This window comes from Lontra canadensis, unplaced genomic scaffold (assembly GCF_010015895.1).
Source record: "Lontra canadensis isolate GAN:19392208 unplaced genomic scaffold, GSC_riverotter_1.0 scaffold23, whole genome shotgun sequence".
In the NCBI taxonomy this organism is placed as follows: Eukaryota; Metazoa; Chordata; class Mammalia; order Carnivora; family Mustelidae; genus Lontra; species Lontra canadensis.
Genome location: NW_022631017.1, coordinates 18,694,003 through 18,716,721, shown reverse-complemented (window position 1 = coordinate 18,716,721; position 22,719 = coordinate 18,694,003). Strand labels below are relative to the sequence as shown.

At 34.9% G+C, this 22,719-nt stretch overlaps 1 protein-coding gene across 5 annotated transcripts in view; it reads right to left on the bottom strand.

Moving 5' to 3' along the window:
- The window catches only part of NKAIN2 (sodium/potassium transporting ATPase interacting 2), a 1,000,598-nt gene that overhangs the window by 661,819 nt on the left and 316,060 nt on the right, over positions 1–22,719 (bottom strand). The window contains exon 1 of one of the 5 annotated variants that reach the window (XM_032862443.1): positions 16,377–16,440. The exons of the other annotated variants lie outside the window; for them this stretch is intronic. Within the exon in view, the coding sequence (XP_032718334.1) occupies positions 16,377–16,427 (51 nt within the window). The 5' untranslated portion in view covers positions 16,428–16,440. Of the gene's footprint in view, positions 1–16,376; positions 16,441–22,719 lie in introns of those variants that run through there. 5 annotated transcript variants of the gene reach the window in all.

Genomic DNA, 22,719 nt, shown 5'->3' with positions numbered 1-22,719 from the left:
GAAACATATTTAAAATCCTCAAAAGCTTGCATGAATGTAATTTGCCTGTATGTTTTCAAATGTAAAATCCCCATTTATTTGACCTGGGGATTCAATTTCTAGAAAACGAGTTTACTACTTATCTGTTTATACAAACATATAGATGCACACCCTAAACATGTTCATTACAACACTGATTGTAGCAGCAAAAGGTCCCATAATTAATGTAAATATCAATCATTAAGGAACTGACTAAATGAACCGCAATTTATCACTATAATGGAATTCTATACGATGGTTTAAAAAGATTATTAGGATGCGGCATAGGTTCTGGATTAAATTGTTAACTCATACAGCAAACTATAGAGAAGCCTGTACAATAAGACATTTATAATAACACAGGCACTTATAATTTATGGACTGACATGCCATTTATTAGTGGTATCCAGCAAACAGGAATGTTTGGGCTTTGGGAGGAGACCTTCTTTTTAATATGTTTTCCAGTATTGTGTTTGATTTGTTTTTTGTTTTTTGCTTTTTAAGCCATAGACTCTCCCACACAGAAATACAATGGTAACTGGAAAAAAAAAAAAAAAAAAAAAAAAAAGGTATTTCTCTCCAAGCAACCCAGAATAGTCAAAACAATTTTGAAAAAGAACAGAACTGGAATAGTCACATATCCGGATTTCCAAACTTACTACAAAGCTGCAGTAATCAAGATTGTGTGGTACTGGCATAAGAGCAGACATACAGAGCAATGGAATAGAATCAAGAATCCAGAAATAAACCTCTTCATTTATGGCAAATTTGTTTTTGACAAGGGTGCCAAGAAAACTCAATGGGGAACAATCTTTTTAACCAGTTTGTTTTAGAACAACTGGGTATTCACATGCAAAACAATAGGGTTGTGGTGATTCATAGACCTGTACCCCTGGGGCTAAAAATACATTATATGTTTATAAAAAAAAAATGAGGTTGAACCCCTATCTTACAGCATACACCCAAGGAAAATTAACTCAAAATGGGTTGTAGAGCTAATACTATAATCTCTTAGAAGAAAACAAGAGAAATCTTTGGGTTAAGGCAATGACTTCTTAGGTATAACACCAAATGCACAAATGCAAAAAAAAAAAAAGTAGGTAAACCTTCTTTTTTTAAGATTTTATTTATTCATTTGATAGAGAGAGGGTGAGAGACAGATTAAGAGAAAGAATATGAGCAGGGGTGGGACAGAAGGAGAGGAAGAAGCAGGCTCCTCAAGGAGCAGGGAGCCCAACATGGGGCTGGATCCCAGGACCCTGAGATCACGACCTCAGCTGAAAGCAGACACTTAACTTTCCTAGTCACCCAGGCGGCCCTAGATAAAACCTCTGTACCCAAATGATAACACCAAGAAAATGAAAAGATAATTCACAGAGTGAAAGAAAATAAGTGCAAACTGAATATCTGATAAAGGACTTCTACCCAGAATATGTAAGAACATTCACATCTCAATAAAAACACAACTAACCCATTTTTTTTTAAAGGGCAAAGGATCTAAATTGACACTTCTCGAAAGAAGACAGACAAATGGTCTATATGAACATGAAAGGATGTTCGACACCTGTAGTCAAAGAGACAAAATCAAAAGGAGATACCATTTCCTATCATTATTATGGCTATAATCAAAATAACGATAATAAGCACTGGTGAGGAGGGAGAAAACCGCAGCCCTCAAGCTTGGTGTTGCTGGTGGGAAAGTGAAATGGGGCACACCCCGTGGAAAACAGCTTAGCAGTCCCTCAAATCTTTAAACATAAAGTAACCACAGCAATTCCATCCTGGTTATAGAGTCAAAAGAAATGAAAACATAAACAAGATGAAACCAAAGAAGGAGACAGACAATAAAAGACTCCTAATCTCAGGAAACAAACCGAGGGTTCCATCCTGGATGGGGTGGTTGGGGGATGGACATTAGGGAGTATGTGCTCTGGGGAGTGGGGTGAATTGTGTAAGACTGATGATTCACAGACCTGTACCCCAGGGGCAAATAATACATTGTATGTTAATAAAAAAATGAAATGAAAACATAACCATACAAAATTTTGTATGTGACTATTCATAGCCAGCATTATTAATAATGGTCAAAAAGTAGAAACCACCAAAATGTCCATCCACTGATGACTGGATAAACAAAATGTGACACATTCACACAATGGGATATTATTCTAGAAGAGAGTCAAGAACTGAAGCATGCTGGAACATGTATGAACACTGTGCTAAATGATGGAAGTCAACCCCCCAAAACATATGTTATGTGTTTGTGTTTATAAACACAATAGACAAACAGACAAGCTTAGAGAGATAGAAATGTAGATTAGCAGTTGCTGGGGGCTGGGGAAGGAGAAATAAGGAATAAGTGCTAATGGATAGGATGTTTCTTTCCAATATGATGAAATTGTTCTAAACGTAGATTGTGGTGATGGTTGTCCAGCTCTGTGAACCTATTAAAAAAAAAACCACTCATTTTAAAAAATGAGTATTATGGTATGTGACTTACATCTCAACAAACGTTGTTTAAAATGGAAAACAAATATAAAAAGGCAATTTCTCTAATGCTACATCTTATAATTTCTTACAGAAAGTAGGTACCCCATAGAGGTTCTCCAAAAGTTTGAAGAACTTAGATGAATAAACATATGAAGCCCTTTCCTCAAATAAACAGGAAGAAGGACACTTATTCAGAAATCAGAAATTTAAAAGGAGTAATTGTAAGATATATCAAGTATTATAAACCTAAATAGTATATTGGGGAATGGTGTAAAAACTAGAAGAAGAGAAAGCTATGTCCAGGGTAGGTATTATGGGGCTATGTGCTTTCACTCTGAGGTGGGAAGGGGATTTTTTATCCATGTAAATATTCACAGCCTTTTATATGAAAAAGAAAGACAACTGAAATTTTAACTATTCCATTACTTCAAAATATCTTCCTACTGATAGCTTTATTAGTGCAAGAAATAGCCAATTAAACTGAAGGATGAAAAGAACTAGCTTGTAGAGGGAAAATGAACAAGCTTCAACAGCAAACATGCATCAGCTGAAGATGTTTCAAAATTACCAGAGTTAATAAAAAAAAAAAAAGTCACTTGATAGCGTCTTTCTTTGAGGAGCTCAGTTTTTTTCCCCCCAGACATTACCTAATTAAATCTCAAAACATATAAGGTTATATAATCAATTCTCAGGGTTCTTTTCAGAATCTTATTGGAAAAGTAAACCTTTCTTCTGAGCATTTCAGTCTATTTATCTCTTTTGTTCTGGGCAGAAATTCAATCTTATCACTATTCTGGATAGATATTTTTGCTTCCACTTCCACATTTGCAACTCGTTCGTGTCCAGTGAAGCTTGTTCTCCAGAAAGGACCCCAAACGGCTACAGGTCAAAAGCGAAATTGCATCCGTCCGCCATTGTTTATGATCCTCAGGTTAGTGAGGACGAGCTGAACACTTATTGTGATGGATCCAAGCTTCACACTTTTCAGTATATCCTGACTGAATACACAATGTACTATGAAAGGTTACAGAGAATATTTTCTAAAAACTTATAGCATTTGCACCCTGTGTTAATAAGTAACTCTAACATATTGAAGAAGGTGAAAAAAGTACAGTACAAATGTACTGAAATCAGTAAAAATACAAGTATTACCAGGAAACCCAAGACCTTTGAATCCTTGTCACTTCTTCCCCACATATTTTTTTTTTCCAGAGAACATTCCTGAATGTTATAATTACTCATTCCCCTGATTTCCTCACTACTTTTCACATATGTATTCCTAAATAACATGCTTAGTTTTGTCAGCTTTGAAATTTTTGAAGTGGAATCCTAATGTATTTCTTGATTTGTATTTTTTGTTCAATATTCTCTTTGTGAGATTCACTTATGTGGATGTGAGATATTCAGCTGAAAAATTTATTTTTAGAAGATTTTATTTATTTGTTTATTTATTTATTTGAGAGAGAGGGAGAGGAAAAGAGAGTGAGCGAGCATGCGCACAAGGTTGGGGGAGGGATGAAGCAGACTCCTCTCTGAGCAGGGAGCTCTACATAAGACTCAGTCCCAGGGCCCTGAAATCATGACCTGAGCTGAAGACAGATGTTTAATCGATTGAGCCATCCAGGCGACCCTGAAAAACTTCTTTTAATAATGAGTGGTTGTTGATACTTCTTTAAACTTAAAAACTCTGCTTTCTGAGACCACTTGGACATATATTCCTATTCACTTATATGCTTAAGAATTTGGTAAGTACTATGAAGACTTTAAAGATGTAAGACTCATGGAAAGTTTATAATGAGATAAATTTAAGTAGATTGAATTATTTTCTCAGAATACAGCACAATTAAGTGCAGGGACTCTGGAGTCAAGAGACTTTAATTTGGATCTTCATTTTCCCATTTGTCTGTTGATTCACCTTGGCTAACTCCATCTCCTTCTCCCCAATTTTTTCATTGATAAAATGGAAGTGAACATATTTATCTACTTCATATGATTGTGATAATGCAAAAATAGTAATTGGGAAAAATGAACACTCTATAAATAAGGTTTGCTATAATTAAAATAAAGGCATCCTCAAATTTATGACCTAATTATTTTTCTTTCTTCCTTTAGTCACAACATAATAAATTGGGTTTCTATTCTTGAAAGCAAGAACCATAAAATCTAAAGTCTTTATGAAATTAAAACAAAAATATTATTTCAAACATTTATAGAATATGTTAATGTAACTGACATAACATTTTGATACCCAACTGCATGGTTTTTCCAGTTAATTTCTCTCTTCTCTGATCCTTTGTTAATAAATACACTACATTCAGGAAAGGCTGATAAAATGAGAACAAAAATCATTCTTTGAGTTTTTCCACTCTTTAAAGGACTTGGGGTACCTGGATGGCTCAGCTGGTTAAGCATCTGACTTCATCTCAGGTCATGATCTCAGGGTCCTGGGATTAGAGCCCTGCACTGTCCTCAGGCTCTCTGCTCAGCGGGGAGGCTGCTTTTCCCTCTCCCTTTGACCTCCCCCAACTCACATTCACTGGTTCTCTCTCAAATAATAGCAATCTTTTAAAAATTAAAAAAAAAAAAAAAAGCACTTGGGAAAGTGTTTAATAGAAGAAACAAATATTCTTGAATACCATGATTTTCAATGATAAGAAAATAGCTTGAGAGAAAAAAAATGTTTTGTTTTTGCTTTAATTCTGACTCTTATAAGACTTAAAATATGATAATCACATACAAAACATAGGATGAAAAGAAATTCATGATTATCTAAGAGATGTTTTCTCAACACAAGGTGATAAGAATTTCACCAGAGGGTAGGAAAAGAATAAAAGTGCTGTTTACAGGATATAGGTGATTTCTGGTTGTGGGTCCCAGGACCCTTCCTGCTTTAGAGCCCCAAAAGGAGATGAAGTGTGTACATATATATATATATTTTTTTTTTTTTTCTAGTATATACCTCACTGAGTCTGGGGGTAATTGCGGAGCATGAGTTGTCCAGGATGCTGTGTAAAATACTGTAATTCTTACAGAGGACTTGCAGCTAACATAGCACCTATGCATTAGGAAACCATTGTCTGAGGAAAGTACATAAACAGGGCCTGAACATACCCTGTGTCTTGTACAAGCCAGCAGATGGAAGCAGGAAGAGCTAAGAATTTTGAGAAGTCAGGAGCGTTGTAAACTTGTTGAAAGACCAACATTTTCTGAAGGGACACTGAGGTTGGGTCCAAGAAGACATACAGTATAGGGAACGGAGAACTGGAAGTCATGGTGAGAACTGCACTTCCGCCATAGATGCTTCAGAAACAAATGGCAGTGTTCTCCATCTGATGAGCCACACTTCAGCACAAGCCAGCAGTGAAAGGAGGTAACCAAGAATCAACTGCAAACCCAGTTCCCACACCTCCTCTATTTAGTAAGCTCTCCTGCGCCCAGAAGCTCCCAGAGAACAGACAAGAAAGAACGGGGAAGAATACAAACTGACCATAGTAATCCAAAATTGTTTCAATTTTAAACCACAAACAATAAAATTACTATTAATGACAAAAGTAACTTTTCCTCCACAGAATGGGAAAGCAGACTCATAAGCTAAGTTGAACTTCCCATCAGTTAGTGTTTTCTCCACATTTGAAGTTTTTGTGACTATATAAAATTCAAATCTACTATAAAATAAACTTTTATGAAAATTGTTTTTCTTGGGATAGACTGACTGAAACATTTTAAGCTAACAGTCTAAAAAAATTAGGGCAAAAAAAAAATACAGCCTTTTTTTTTTTTTTTTTTTTAATAAAGTCCACTGAAACAAGCACAGGCAATCTTCAGTGTTCCTGGGCCACTAAGGTCATACATCTTGATTTTTTTCCCATTTCTGATTTATTAAGGGTATATCCCTCCTCATATCATTGAATGATAAATGCTAGGGGTAGTTTCCCTAGTGGCTTAATTTCCAAGGATCCCTTGCTTGGTCAACTCAGTGCAACATTGGCAGGAATCTCACACAGCAGTGGTCACTACAAGTTTTATCGTACCTGAGGAATCATTATTCTCTGCAGAAAAGATTGTAAAAGTTCCACAATATTACATATGTTACTAATGACTTGAGATGTCTCTACAGGAACAAATCCATTACAGGAATACCCAATGGCTAGAGTCAAGCTATAAGGATAATGATAAAATCACAACATGTTACTTTGCAGAAGAAACTATAGCTACCACCCCCCTTTTTAGTGGTTTTTATTTTTTGTAATTTAAAATGTTTTCTATAATGAATGTGCATTATTGGGGTAATATGAATATAATAAAGAAATAAAGATTTTTTTTTTTTTTTTGAGAGCTAGATAGGAATGTCATAGTCAGTTGATTCAAATGCCTCATATTAGAGGTTGGTTAATTAAGGTCCAGGGAGGGTTCTGGGCCTAGGTCACACTGCTAATCAATGAAAATGACAGCAGTCACTCTCAAAAGTTTTTTCCATTAATCTGGTCTAGGTAGGAACTGGTGGACTGAAAAGGCAGAACACTGTTCAGATAATTCTTGGAAAGGAAGGCAACATCTTCATAACTGAGCTCATAAACCCTACTGCATAGATCATGTCTTTTTAATGGTTTTACCTGCATCTGATAATGGATAGCAAATTGTCTCACACCAAGAGAATTGTCAACAACTTTTCAAATGATGAATAAATATAATGTGTACTGTGAATTCATGCTTTTCAGTCATTCAGAGAACTGTCATTAGCGTTGCAACCTACACACTGTGTATTTCACATTATTCTTGGTACCAAAATAAAGATATTTTATTTGAAACCATAGCAACATTTCCGATTATGCAAAAGAAAGACGGAGGGTGAAGATTGATGTCTAACAATAACCTATGATGCTTTACCGTGTTTCATCATCGTAATACTTTATTATAACTAGTTTCAGTTCAAAGAATTTCAGTATTGCCAGTTTCCTTCTGAAGTTCCTACTTCTAATTTCAATGAATTCAATGAATTTTACTTGTGATATTAACTAGAAAGTGTTAGCTGATTTTCTCCCAGATTCTGTTTTCCAGTGGAAAAAAATGGAAATTAATGAGAGCTTAAGTTTTGAAATTATGTCATCTTCTGAAAGACAGATCTTAAAATTAAGCCCCATGTTTTGGGTGTAAAATGTGTATCTTAATCAACTTTACTAGGGTCCTCGACTTGTATTTTCCTAGAAGAAGGGAAAAGGATGGAAATAACCTGCTTCTACCAAGCACTCTTCTATGTTCTTCAGTCTATTTAAAGAAGAATAAGATGAAAACAATTGAAGATAATTTCAGAAAAAAACATATGCCAAGACCCTTAAATAGATTTAAAAAAAAATCAAAAAGGAGATTTTTAATATGTAAGTATCAGAAGAATTTAGTAATTTTATTTATGACTTGAATTCAGTTTTGAACTTTTTATCAACTATAATGAGAATGTTTAATTTTTCAAATGGAAAAATCAATACTGGTTTATTTAGACCATTATTTTTTACCCCCATTAATTTCTAAAAGTGATTTGTCATGCAAATTCTTATTAAAAAAATACTGAGTAATATAAACCAATATTTAGGTAAAAACTACTTGTCTCACATAGCTCCTACCAACTTATAATTTGGTGGAGGGTCTAATGTTAAAACATACCTCAGATAAAAGTTCCTTGTGGAGGATGAAGCTCATGAAATCCTGGTTCATAGTTTTAAGTTCTAAAAATCATGGAAAATAATAACTAGCAGAGTTCTTAGTCTGTCTTTATTAGTATTGATGGCCTTAAGCAAACTGTGGTAAAACCTGGATAGACATCAAGCCATAGTAGGACACTGGTAAGTGCTGGGGTATCCCTCTTCACTAACTGAATAAGCAACTAGATTGAATGGTTTAGGAATTGTCTCCTGATTTTACATCCCCAATAAGATCACCCATATCAGTTTCTACCACCACTGCTTGGAATACATTTAAAACTGTTTTCTGTTCTTCAGTTGATTATTTTAAACATTTTTCATATGAATGTATTCACAATGTCTATTTTTTTAAAAAATCATCATAAAAGGCGATTATTGCCCCCAAATACTAATTCAAAGTAAAAATGAGCATGAAGATTGATCTTAAGTGCTAGATTTATATACTAGAGATCAACATTCTATAAAAACCAAATGAAATAGGAATGCAAACATTTAATTCAGTTAGCCTATCTATATTATGTAGTAATGCATTAAAACTGTTACTATTTACATATGCCTGGAAATATAGGGGAAAGAGAGCAAATATATAAAGCTATTTTTAGATCTAGTACACATGAGAGAGATTTTAATAGAATATCCTACTAGTTCAAAAGGTAAGGAACATTAATTTCAAGTAGGGGCTATAACAGTTTTTAGGAATGAGGCTTTTGAAGCTTACCATGAATGGTAGACAGTTTATTTACTGATAAACCTCTTAGACTGATAAGTACCTTGTCACTGTATTTCAGGTAAAAAGAACAACATTATCAAGGTTACAATTCAAAACATGGTTTGGGTTCATCTCCTCTGTTGTGGTCCAGAGAAGGTGAGAACATGACTAAATCAGGGCCCTTCAGGATTAATCATGGACCCTTGCTAGGAAAGAGAAATCTTTTTGCTAGGAAAGAGAAATCTTTACTGGGAAAAAGAAATCTTTTCACTGAAATTCAGAGACTAAAATTCATGTAAGCCTGAAGCTGGCAATGTTATCATCATCACCATATCAAGACAGCCAATATGAAAATAAAACTTACTCTGAGGAAGGAAAAAACAATAGATGAGTAATGTGGTCCTAAATCTGGGATAGCAAACTTAAAAGACTGACAGGGAAAGGCTGTAAATGTGTAAAGCAGTATGTGTAAAACCAAATGGATCGGTGGGATCTGTGGAAAATGAAGATATACTCTATTCATAAACAATGAAATTTGATTTTATTTCAAGTATTATTCTGATTACAATAGCTTTGTGACCAGATTTTTCTTGGTGGGTACCAGATGGCAACTCCTGCATGAATCTTAGAGGGTTTGAGGTAATCTAGCCTTTCAGTTATACATCAATTTTCCTTCTTTCACTCTTTCTTTCTTCCTTCTTTTCCTTCCTTATTTTTCATTGTATTTCACCACTTGGCAACAAGAAAATACATATATTTATTTGTGCAACATAGAAGACAAAAAAAATAACAATGAAAGAGTATATGTTTCACTGGAAGAATCTGAAAAGTAGTAACAATTCTATTTTAAAGTCAGTTAGCCTGGCAGTGGACTTAAAACGTGGTTTAGGGCACTATGTCTCCAGGTGTGGGCACTGGACTAGCAACTAGTATCAGCATCACCTGGAGACTTGTTAGAAATGCCAATTCTCAGGCCCCACCCTAGACTTCCTGTATTAGAAACCACCACCTGCATTCCTTGTGATTCTGAGACACTCAAGTCTCAGAAGCAATTCTTTGGGGAAGTGACATGATGGTCAGGAAGCCATTCAGTGATTCATGCATTAAATGAGCCTATGCTATTTCAGAGGCAGAGGTAAGCGAGCATATAAAGCCTCAAGAGGAATGGCTGATATATTTTATGCATAAAATAGTTTCTCGCTATGGTAGTAACATACACAAATGAATGTGAGCAAGAAAAGGAGAGCAATATTAATGTAGGGTTTAAAGATGAGACAACACAGTTGTTTAGGCTAAATGGATATAGTGCCTAGGTTTAAATGCCAAATTTGTCATTTCCTCCCTATGCTAAACCTCTCTGCCCCAGTTCACCCATTTCTATAATGGAAAGGAAAAGAATAATGCCTGCTCCTTATGATTCTCATGGAGATTAAGTGAGTTAGTACATGTGAAGTACTTAGATTAGGCTGGGCACATGATACACGCTCACTAAAATCTAGTTTGATTCTATAGTTGCCATATACTATTCCATAACCAATAGCCACATGGGACAGTTTAGATTTAAATTAAAAAAATTAAAATGTTTCATTAGCCACACTTCATGGGCTCAATAACCACAAATATCATGGAATATTTTCATCATCAGAAAAAGTTCTAGTAGACATCAGTGCTTTAGACTATGAGAGTACTATGCTAATGACAGAGTCAGAGAGGTAAGGGACATGGTTTGTTAGGTAAAAAATGAGTTCCAAGTCTCTGCCCTGTCATCACACGAAATGGCAGCCATCAACCTCCTCTTTTAAAAAGGCCTAGTCCCTTCTCATGTGGCCTGCGGTCTCATCCTGGGACCCTGAAGCTCAGGCAGGCTGAAATGTAAACCCAGCTGGACTCGACCTTGTTCACTGGGAAAGCATTCTATGCCAACCAAGTCTGTTCTTCAGACAGGTCAGCGAGGGAGAACTTCGATGTGCTCAAGCTTCTACCCCCGCTTGCCAATAGGGGGCCTCAATGCCACCAAGATATGCATTCTTCCTCAATCCTGAAATATGACATGTGAACTCAGTTTTGGAAGGTACTAAACAGGAAATCAAAAGAAACATGAGTCTATGTATACCCTATTATAAAATCTCAGTTCAAAAAATACAAAATTCATCAGTAGGTATTTCGATGTGGACATTCTACTATCATCTCTGTTGAATACATCCTGGAATTCAAGGGCATTTTGAAGCAGCATCCAGACTTCCTTTCTTATCATGTCTCCTCCTGAGCTCTTTCATGAAGCCTCTACTCTAGTTCCTCATGCTTTCTTTCCAAGCCCTGATTATACCATGTTCATTTGCACTTCTGCACATTTGCTCATGTTGTGCCCCCTCTCTGGCTGGAATGGCTGCTCTAATTCCTTCTTCATATATCCAAATCGCTCCATCCATAAATTTTCAGTTCAAGTCTTACCTTCTTGAAGCCATTTATGAATAGTTCTCACATTTCTACTACTAAAGAATGTCTGTAACACATAATACAGAATTTTATTGTATGGCATACATCCTCTTCCATTTTACACATACCTCCTCTTCCATTTTATAACATACATATTCCTCTAACTTGAAAGCATATCTTAAATCATCCTTCACAGTTTAAATATATCTTGATTTTTAAGAAATAACATTGCATTGACTGCACTTGTCTATTATAATGGAGGACAGAACAATAATTGCTAGACCACTATTCTTGAGAAAGGAAAGCAGGTTCTAGAAGACGTTTGGAGGGAGGGGCCTTCCAGAACAGCATGAACAATTCATCAATAGTACATTCAGTTTAATCTGAGATAGGTGTTAAATATGATGATGAAAGCTCATGAAGTTTGTGACAGCCCCAGATCCCTCAGTAAGGGAAGAGCCAAACTGGCCAGGAAGAGGGTAGATGGAGGAAGAGATGGTTGAAATTTGAAGAAAAAAACAAAAAACAAAAAAACAAGAAAACATGTAAGTCTTCTGAATAAGTAGGAAATAGAATGGACTAGATAACTGTCAGAGGAGAATAAGAAGGGGAAAGAATGTTCCCTATAGAGGATAAAAACAGATTTTACTAATGATTGTCTTTTGTGTTTGGGGCAAAAATTGTATCTAATACATTAAAGTATATAAAATAAGATTCCTATAAAGATTCCTATCCCTTCCTATAAAAGGTTTCAGAATACAAAAACTCTGTCAAATTCTGAATGCCTACAAAAGGCTGCCATAGAGAACATGAGACTTAGAAGATAGAATAAGATAGAATGTTAAGTATCTGTATTATAAAATTTAATTAAAATAAATGTATAATAATGCTGCTTTTTATTCATAATAACTGGCTATTTTAAAAAGTATGGCCCTGAAAGGGAATTGTTTGTCCCCTATTTAATTTTTATCAGTCCATACTTCTCCTCACCAACCCATTAGTCATCTTGACTTAACTGTGTTTGTCTATGGAGGGGATAAAAATTGATAGCTCCTAAACACACATTAACGAGTAATTTGAGATTTATAGAAGAAAATAAAAGCAAAACAAAGAAGGGCCAGTGTAGGTAATGCTATCACATAGGCAAAATGAAATAATCCATACACAGTGTATATGGATGCATGTATGTGGGTGCATGCAAGAGAACACTGAATTGTGACTCAACCGTAAAACATTGTTATAAAACCTTTATAAAATAGCCAAATACACTTTTGTATGTAATTTGTCTCTTTATGGAAAGGACCTTTTCTATATACTATACTGATGTTTAAAAATTGACAATCTAGAATTGACAATCTAGCAGTAAAAAATTGACAATCTAGCCGTAAAAAATCTAGCAGTAAAACATTTTTACAGGTAAAATATGGAATGACTTAGCTATAGATGATGTTCAAATCAGGAGAGAATCCCAGTCTCAGGGCACCTGGGTGGCTCCGTTTGTTAAGCGACTGCCTTCGGCTCAGGTCATGATCCTGGAGTTCCAGAATTAAGTCCTGCATCAGGCTCCCTGTTCAGCAGGGAGTCTGCTTCTCCCTCTGACCCTCCCCCATCTCAGGTTCTCTCTCTCCCTCTTTCTCCCTCTCTCAAATAAATAAAAAAATCTTTAGAAAAAAAGAATCCTAGTCTCAAAGATCAATCTAAATTACTTGGATAGTACAGAAACTGACTACATGATATTAGCTCTATTTCTCTGGATGGAAGTCCAGAGAAGAATGGGGGCAACACTGAAGAGAAAAACAAACTGTAGACAATGATAAAAGGACCCAGGCCCATTAACCTCCATCTCCATAAGACTTCCAAAGCAAATATCACCTATATGTCTTTTTTTTAATTGAAGCATAGTTGACATATTAGTTTCACATGTACAACATAGTGATTCAACATTTATATATATTATGCAACGACCACCATGATAAATCTAGCTACCATCTGTCACCAAAGTTGTTATAATATTAACTGTATTCCCCATGTTGTATATTGCAGTATGCTGTCTTATTTATAACTGGACGTTTGTACCTTTTAATCCCCTCTCCCTGTTTGGCTCTCTCACTACCCTCCTCTCCTCTGGCAACCACCAGATTGTTCTCTTTATCTATGAGTCTGTTTTAGTTTTGTTTATTGCTTTGTTTTATTTTTTTACATTCCATGCACAAGTGAGATCATATGGTATTTGTCTTTCTCTGTCTGACTTATTTCACTTAGCATAATATCCTCTAGGTGTATCCACGCTATTGTAAACAACAAGATCACCTGCATGTCCTGACTTGGAAGAACAATGTTTATTAAATCATACAGTAATGTATAAGCAAATAGAAGAAAAAGAAAAAAAAAACTGATACAAAGACACGAAACTAAAAATTATTTCAATTCTGTTTCCTGTTAACGATTAGCAAGGTGAGAAATGAGCCTATACATAGAACCGAATAGAAGGCATCTTTGAAAATCCACATTCTTGGCTTAGTTAACATTTGTCTCTCCTTCTACCATACAAAGAAGCAGGCTGAATGATTAGAATGGAAAAAAAAATTAACTTTATTAAAACTGCAAGACCATTATTCTCAGTAAATAATAGATTTATCATTTTGAAATTCTGGATACTTTAGATGATTCAAGTTTCCATTAACAGTTTTCCATTAACACTGCTTTGTAACAAGAAATGAAATAACTTATATAATCTTTAAAAATGACATTAAAAATAAATGATGTGTTGAGATAGCTACTGAAATAAAGACAATGAAGTTGCACCTATTGACAAATAAATGGAGATGCTGCAAAGTCCTTTCTTTCCCAACTATACACAAAAATAAAGTTCTTTTTCCAGTACAATATTTTAATTAAATCCATCCTTCTTGGAATTAGAAGTAAATAAAAATGAGATTAACAGATTCCATTATTTTTAAAAAATCCAATACACTGTGGACATTTTCAGGCCAAGCAAGTATGGCAACATCAATAGCTACATCCCGCAAATGTGAAAGACAGCAATAAAGTAATGCACGTGGAGGGCTGTGACAATTCATCCTAAGTGGCCAGTGATATTGATGAATCAGTATCCTGCATCATGAGAACAACTAGACAATCCAAAGTCAAGTCTTAGATTTCTCTCTCTCAACTTCTCTTAACATTGATTAGGCAATCAATTTTGTCTTAAAATGCAATGGCATCTCCTCACAGTTTTGAATGTTTTTGAGTCATAGGCTATATCCAGGTTAGGATAATGCAAGCTGAAGAACTCAGTCCCTGCTATTAGGGAGTATGTAATCAACATGTCATCTTTTACTTATAGCACAACTAGGACACTAGGTCATTATCAGAAAATGAGCAGCTTTTTGCTTTAACATATTACTGTCCAATCTCAAAAATCAATCTGAGATTGTTTTTCTCATCAATTGCTTGATAACGGACATATAACCTCTGAAATGATAGTCTGATTTTGCTATAAATGTGAAACAAATACAAATCTGTGCAAAAATCTCTTGATTTCCATAGTATACCTAGGGTGTAATACCAGAAAAAAAAAATCACAAGAAAAGAGTCATTAAAAAAAAATACTTTAGGAAAAACAAGAGTTAGCTAATCTTTAACATTCTGGAACTTCTTTTTGTCTGTTTTTTTAGTATCCTCACTTCTTTTTCAGTAGCTTTCTTTCTCAACCATCATAACCATGTTGCCCTAAGAGCCTTCCCAGTTTTGAATCCTCCAAGCTCTGTATTTCCTCCCCTCCCTTCTGGGGGCCTGCCATAGCAGCCCTCTGACAGGTAGCTGGTCATGCATCACTGAGCACCTACTATTTTGCCCAGTGGCACAAATGGCCAAGCTACCCCCCAAAAAAAAGAAAAAGAAAAAGAAAAAAAAAGGAAGTTATTTTGAAACAGGTTGCCTGATACTTACTAAAATGGAGCTTAAAGTCATGGGTCCAGTGATATATATACTATAAATCACTTTACTCAGATTCATTTTTAAAAGTTCTATACCTAGGGTGAATGCTGTGAAGTGGGTAAACCTGGTGATTCACAGACCTGTACCCCTGGGGCTAATAATACAATACATGTTAATAAAAAAAAAAAAATTCCTATTATTTTTTAACACAAGTGTATCAATGTGACATCAGACTCTTTTGGAAAGAGAATGAATTATGATACTATGGAAATTTCTTCAATCAAATGTAGAGGCTTATGACTTGAAGAGTCTTATCAAGTAGGAATACTCTTATTGATCCATTAAGGTCCAGAAATTGCTTGAAAACATGTTTAAGGATATTTCTGAAAATCTGAAATTATAGGGAATCACCATTTTTTTCAGAAATACTACAGAATTTTAGAGTGTTATTATCAATTGAAATTTGTACAATTTAATTTGTCCAATTTGCAAATATATGGAGCCACCAGAGCTCATGGTATTATAACACTACAAAATACAATGGAATGTTAGAGGCATGGTAATTAGGTTTGCTTTCCTCTTGCTGAGTTTTACACAGCAATAGATTTTCCTTAAAATTATGGGTTATACAACTTTTCTCTCTGAAGTCAGTCTAATAACATGGATGAACATGAGTCTAAGTTGTGTGAAATATTGATTTATCTACCCAAACTAATCATTTTAAAAATGACATCTTCAAAGTGTCCATTTTATATAGGAAAAAATTATTATACCACACAATCCCCATTTTATATGAAAAATGATAAATAAAAAGATTAGAAACATTTCAAATTAAGTAGTTATACGTAGATGTACAATTAAAGGTGACTTTAAGTCATCTTTTTTATCCCAGCATTTTCCAAATTGATTTCAATTACCATGAATCACTTTCAGAAACAGAAAAATGTATGTTATTTAAAAAAAATTCTGGAAGAAAATCACGTTTTGATTTAATGGATTAATATGAACATTCAGGCATGGTCATGAATTCTTCAAATGGATAGCACCCTGTAGACATGAATGGAAAAATATTACTCTGAAAAACTCACGGTTAAGATATTTGTGGGGCAATATAATAAGAGATACCTAATGATGCCCATCCATCGTCAGTACCTGTAAATACATCAGAGGGACAAATAAGGCATGATTAGAGGGTGACCCATCTAAAGGTAACCCCCAACTAATTCAACAAGACTTTGAACTTGACACTGATTAAGACCTTAAGTAAACTTAACAGCATGCTACAATCTCAATTTGCTTCCCAGATACACCAACCTCTACCCTTAAGCCAGTCACCTGGAACAAAACTCAATCAATTTCTCCTTTTCTCTCATTCTACCAAACCCCACATTAGATTAGTCAATAATCCATTAATCCCATCTCACCCAGACTACTCCACAAAATACATTTGAATTATTATAATTCCTAAAATCTGAATGTGCCTTATATAAACTGTAATTGCAGCATTGATACATTGTTTATCTTCTCTGTTAAAAACTTCCATTACATTGATGGTGTATATAACAATTAATAGCATCTTGGTATCAATGAAATGCAACATGTATATATTTCTATTTGTGTGTATATCTATATAATATTATTTTATTATTTTTGTGTATTTATTCTCCAATATACTGAATAACAAATGTCTTCTAATTTATTGACACTTTTTGGACCTCAATAAACATCTTTCCAGTTTCCTTAGTAAATTGGAAATCTGTATTTGGGGCAAAATTATACACAAGACTCCAGGAAAAAGGTGGATATGAAGACATAGAGACAAAGGGAATTTAGGCACATCTATTTCTTTATTAAACATCATCATTTTGCAGAGAAGATTTTAGGAACATTAAATTATGTGTAAATTTATGGATCTCTCTTGGCCTTTATTGTTCTAAGTAAGGAATAGTTTGGGGCTAATCAGTACCTTTAGGGATTGATATAAGTAATCTGTGCCTTAATAGTCCCAAGGGTATCAATGCCTTCATAAAAATATTCCACCAGTTCATATAACATTTTAAAACAGTAAAGTAGAGATGTTGCAGGAACTCTCTTAAAATTTTACAGTTCTGTGAGTCTACTGCATTAGCTACATACACATTCTAGGAAAAAGGAAGTGAAAGATAACATTATACTTTTCTTACTAAGATTTTATTATAAAAATGTGAATTGCTCTCAATAGGTAATTTATCTTTATACATAATTGAGTTAAAAGAAACATGGTTCAAGATCACACTAAATAAAATTTGAGGCAGATGTCTTCCAACTGCCATTGCATTTAGCTAAGAAAGGTTTCCAGCTGCTAAGAGTGAGTACTAAAGATCTTGGTGGCCTTACTTAGCCTCTGTGTTACTTTTAGTAAATTAATTAGCCTCTCTGTCCCTCATTTTCATCCTTTGTAGACTAGGGATAAGACAAACCCCTTCAGAGGACTTCTGTGAGGATTAAATGAAATAACCCAGCAAACCATTGCTTGCAAGTATTCAATGAATCTTGGTTATATTACTCTTGATACCATTATTATCCAGCAATGTTATAAAGTAGGCTCAAATATCAGGTAATCAGTGGATACTATTACCTGAAACAGTAGCAGAAGATACCATTTGCAATGCATATATCTAGAATGTTCATCTTAAAATTATAAATTCTCTGGGGATTTTTAGAATGCTCTATGGGAATAATAGTGGCTAAGTAGCCGCAACTGCATGGAACACTAAAACTAAAAGATAACAGTTTCTTTTTTTTTTTTCATTTATTTTTTATTTTAATTCCATTATACCTCATATACTGTGTTATATTAATTTCAGGTGTACATTATAGTGATTTGACACTTCCATATTTCACCTAGTGCTCATTACAGCAACTGTACTCCTGAACACTGATCAACTATTTCATCCACTCCCCACCCATCCCCCTTTTGGTAACCATCAGTTCTCTATAGTTAAGAGTTGGCTTTTTGGTTTGTCTTTTTTTTTCCTTTGCTCATTTGTTTTGTTTCTTAACTTCTACATATGAGTGAAATCATATGGTAGTTGTCTTTCTTTGACTGGCTTATTTCACTTAGTATTATGCTCTGTAGTGCCATCCATGTCATTGCAGATGGAAAGATTTCATTTTTATGAGTGAATAATGGTGTGTGTGTGTGTGTGTATATATATATTTTTTCACTTCTTCTTTATCCTTTCATCTATCAGCGGACACTGAGATGCTTCCGTAATTTGACTGCTGTAAATAAAGCTGCAATAAACATAAGGGTGCAAGTATCCCTTGAGTTAGTATTTTTGTATTCGGGGGGTAAATACCCAGTAGTGTGATTACTGGGTCATAAGGTAGCTCCATTTTTACTTTTTGAGGAAACTCCATGTTCTCTTCCACAATGATTGTACCAGTTTGCATTCCCACCAACAGTGCAAGAGGGTTCCTTTTATCTCACTGCAGTTTTGACTTGCATTTCTCCGATGATAAGTGTTGTTGAACATCTTTTCATGGGGCTGTTTGGCCATCTGTATGTCTTCTTTAGAGATATGTCTGTTCATGCCTTCTGCCTATTTTTAATTGGACTATTTGCTTTTTGGGTATTGAGTTGTAGGAGTTCTCTATATATTTTTGATACTAACCCTTTATCAGATATGCCATTTGCAAATATCTTCTCTCATTCAGTAGGTGGCCTTTTATTTTTGTTGACTGTTTCCTTTGTTGTGCAGAAGCTTCTTATTTTGTCCCAATAGCTGATTTTTGCTTTTGTTTCCCTTCCCTCCAGGCATGTATCCACTAAGAAGTTACTACAGCTGATGTCAAAATGGTTACTGTCTGTGCTCTCCTCTAGGATTTTTATGATTTCAAGTTTTATATTTAGGTCTTTAATCTACTTTGAGTTTACTTTTGTGTATGGTGAAAGAAAATGGTCTGGTTTTATCCTTTTGCAGGTAGCTGTCCAGTTTTCCCAACACCATTTGTTGAAAAGACTGTCTTTTTCCCATTGCATATTTTTCTTGCTTTGTTGTAGATTAATTGACCATATAAATGCAGATTTATGTCTGGATTTTCTATTTTTATTTTGTTCCATTAATCTATGTGTCTATTTTTGTGCCAGTACCATAGTGTTTTTGATTACTACAGATTTCAGTATAACTTGAAGTCTGGAATTGTGATACCTTCAGTTTTGCTTTTCTTTTTCAGGGTTGCTTTGGCTATTTGCAGTCTTGTGGTTCCATACAAATTTTAGGATCATTCATTCCAGTTCTGTGAAAAATGCTGTTAGTATTATGATAGGAATTGCATTAAATCTGTAGGTTGCTCTTAGTAATATAGACATTTTAACAATAATTGTTCTTTCAATCCACAAGCATGGAGTATCTCTCCATTTCTTTCTGTCTTCTTCAATTACTTTATCAATGTTTTATAGTTTTCAGAGTAAATTTTTCAGATGGTTTCTATTTGTTTTTGTTGCTGTTGTTGTGAATATCAATTCAAGAAAGGTATAGAGTGTACTCCTATCTTGGAAACTAAATCTACACATTAATATATTAAAGGATAATGAGATGCCCACAGCAAAGACACCTGGTTTCTTTGCTTCTTTCAGCATCCTTAAACTTATTTAACCGTAGAATTCTTTGATCATAGATACCTAATTAACTTCTTGACTTACACATTCTCTAAGACACTACTCTCTGGAGTCCTAACAATAACCATGTAGGTAACAAACAATGAAGTGGACAAGATACAGAAAGAAAAATAAAGATGTAGACAGGGTACCATGGTGGATTTTTTTGTTTTGTTTTCTGGGCACTGCAAAAGGAATGCAGTAGGACAAGCTGGATTATAATGTTGATAGAGCCCAGCCTGAGCATCAGGGAGACAAGGTATGCTGGGGAGGGCTATGCAAACTGGAGGACCTGCCCCACTAACATGGACAGCTCATTTCCATTCAATTCTGCAGGCCCAAGGCAGCTAGATCTTGTCCTTTTTCTTTTCCCTAAAATCCTTATGTTCATATAGAGTCACCATATATATGTTTTTCATATTAGCATCTTAGATACTTCAATAGCCAATTAAATAATAGGGCCAATTAAATACTTCTGGGTCATAAGGTAGGGCCTTATTTTACAGGGCCAATTAAATACTTCTATATGTTCGATAGAGTCCCCTGACCAATGATTTGAGACTTCTAGCATATACTTCAGGACCCAAACTACTATCTTTTAATTCACATGAATCATTCAGGTAATAGCTAAGTCTTTTGCCTCATAACAAGCCTGTGAGGAAAGAATTATTATACCCAGTTTTCTGATAAGGACTTCAAGTTATAGACAGGTGAGGAAAAATGATCAAGTTAACAGATCTGGCAGGTAGAAGAGCCAGAGCCACACCTGGGCATTCCTGGGTGCATATTATTTACTGGTACACTTTCCATGTCCCGCATGTAGATCAACATTCATTCTTATGTAGGATGTGGAATATGGGTGGGAAATATTGCCCCTGTTGCTTCTACTCACTTACCTGCCATTATTCAGAGGTAAGGTAACTTTGGTTAACTGACGTTTATTTCTCTATAGATCAAGAACTGGCAAAATATGGTTCATGAACCAAATCTGGCTAACTGCCTGATTTGTAAAGCAAGCTTTGAAGCAGCTTCATTCATCCACTTACACTTTATCCTGGCTACTTTCACGCCCCCGGGGCAGAACTGAATGCTTAGTGATGTAGACCATCTGACCCACAAGATAAAAAATATTTACTCTGTCCTGTACAGGACAAGTTTGCCAACTTCGGCTCTAGATATTTCAATCTTTGTACTTAGGTACAAAATCAGACAATCTTAGTCCTTTGTCCTTAGAGATCTCTCTTTACAGACCCACATACAATAAGTTTTTACTGAGTTCCATGTTTCTATCACTCACAGGCTCACATTAAATGTAGATAATGAGAAAAATACCTAGAATGATTTGTACTGCATTCGCTGGAGGGGTATTGCTGAGGATGTTAAGCTCATCACAGGGCCCTATGAAAACAAGAGATCTATAGCCAGAGTACAGTAAAAGGTCTTTTTTCTTTTCCTTATGAGAAATTAGCATTAATAGCATAATCGCTTCAAATGTTTCAATTTATTTTCTGTTTCCTTTAAAAGCTAGAAATCTTAAAGCTAAAACTGCTATATGTTAACTTCCTTTGCTGACACACTTTCCAGCTTACTAATTTACCTTGGTTTCATTTTAGCTCGCTCATGTTGTCTCCCTTTTCCCTGTTTTCTTTATTCACTTTATATTGTTGCAATGTATACATTATTTTAGCCATATCTCATTTCTTTTTAATGAAGATTTGCAAAAATAAATGAGAGTATCAGTTATACAGAAAAAAAAAAAAACATGAAAGAAAAGATGCTTGTACCTTCAGCCCCTGTCACAGGAATCTATTCCTATGATTGCATCATACCCTCTCCCTGGGGTTCAGTTTAAACCTCTAGCAAATAAGAAGGAAAAATAATACTCTGACCTTACAAAGACCTTATCTTTAAAAAAACAACAACAACAACAACTGACTGTAGTTATGTACAGGGCTGTATCTTGAGGAGAAAGAAAACCACATTCCCATAGTTAGTTAGAATACATCCTAAAGTATGGGCAGCTTGTCCTGATAGTTTTAAGGATTTTTAATACAGAGATCCAGTGACATTTAGGAGAGAGTACATACTGGAATGGCAGCTTTTTATGGCAATGCAACATAAAGAGGAAGGGGGGAATGTCAATATAGAATTATAGTGATGTTACTAAAATCAAAACAGAGTAAAACTCAGGCAGATGTTCAGGTCAACTCTTTGTCTTACTGCCAAATAAAATATGCAGGATGGTGCTGATCATTCTTCCCTGCTACTTGCTTCCTGGGCAACCTGAAGTGTTGAGAGAGATGTTATCAAATGCTTCAGAGAGATGCCCTACAAGGGACTACTTCAACTTTTGCTAAAATATAAGTGATTGGGGGGCACCAGTCAGTTGGCTGGCTCAGTCAGTGGCATGTGGGACTCTTGATCTCAGGGTTATGGATTTGAGCCCCACATCGGGTGCAGAGATGACTTAGAAAAATAAAATCTTTAAAAAAATAAGTAATCAGTATTGCTATACTTCATTCTATAAGCCTCACAATGGCAAACACGTTGACATTAATTTTTCCACTATACCTAACTGGATAATTTTTCTATGAAATGTTTTTCTGCCTTAACCAAAACTGAATTTACTTCTAATCCAATATTGGAAAAAAGCAACTGACTCACTCCTCCTGAATCTCCCACCCTGTATTATAATGGAAAGGTAAAGAATTAGGAAAATAAGTAGTTCAAACCCAGAAAGCATTTCATACCTACTCACTTTAAGAAATGAAACAGTGTCATAAGTGATA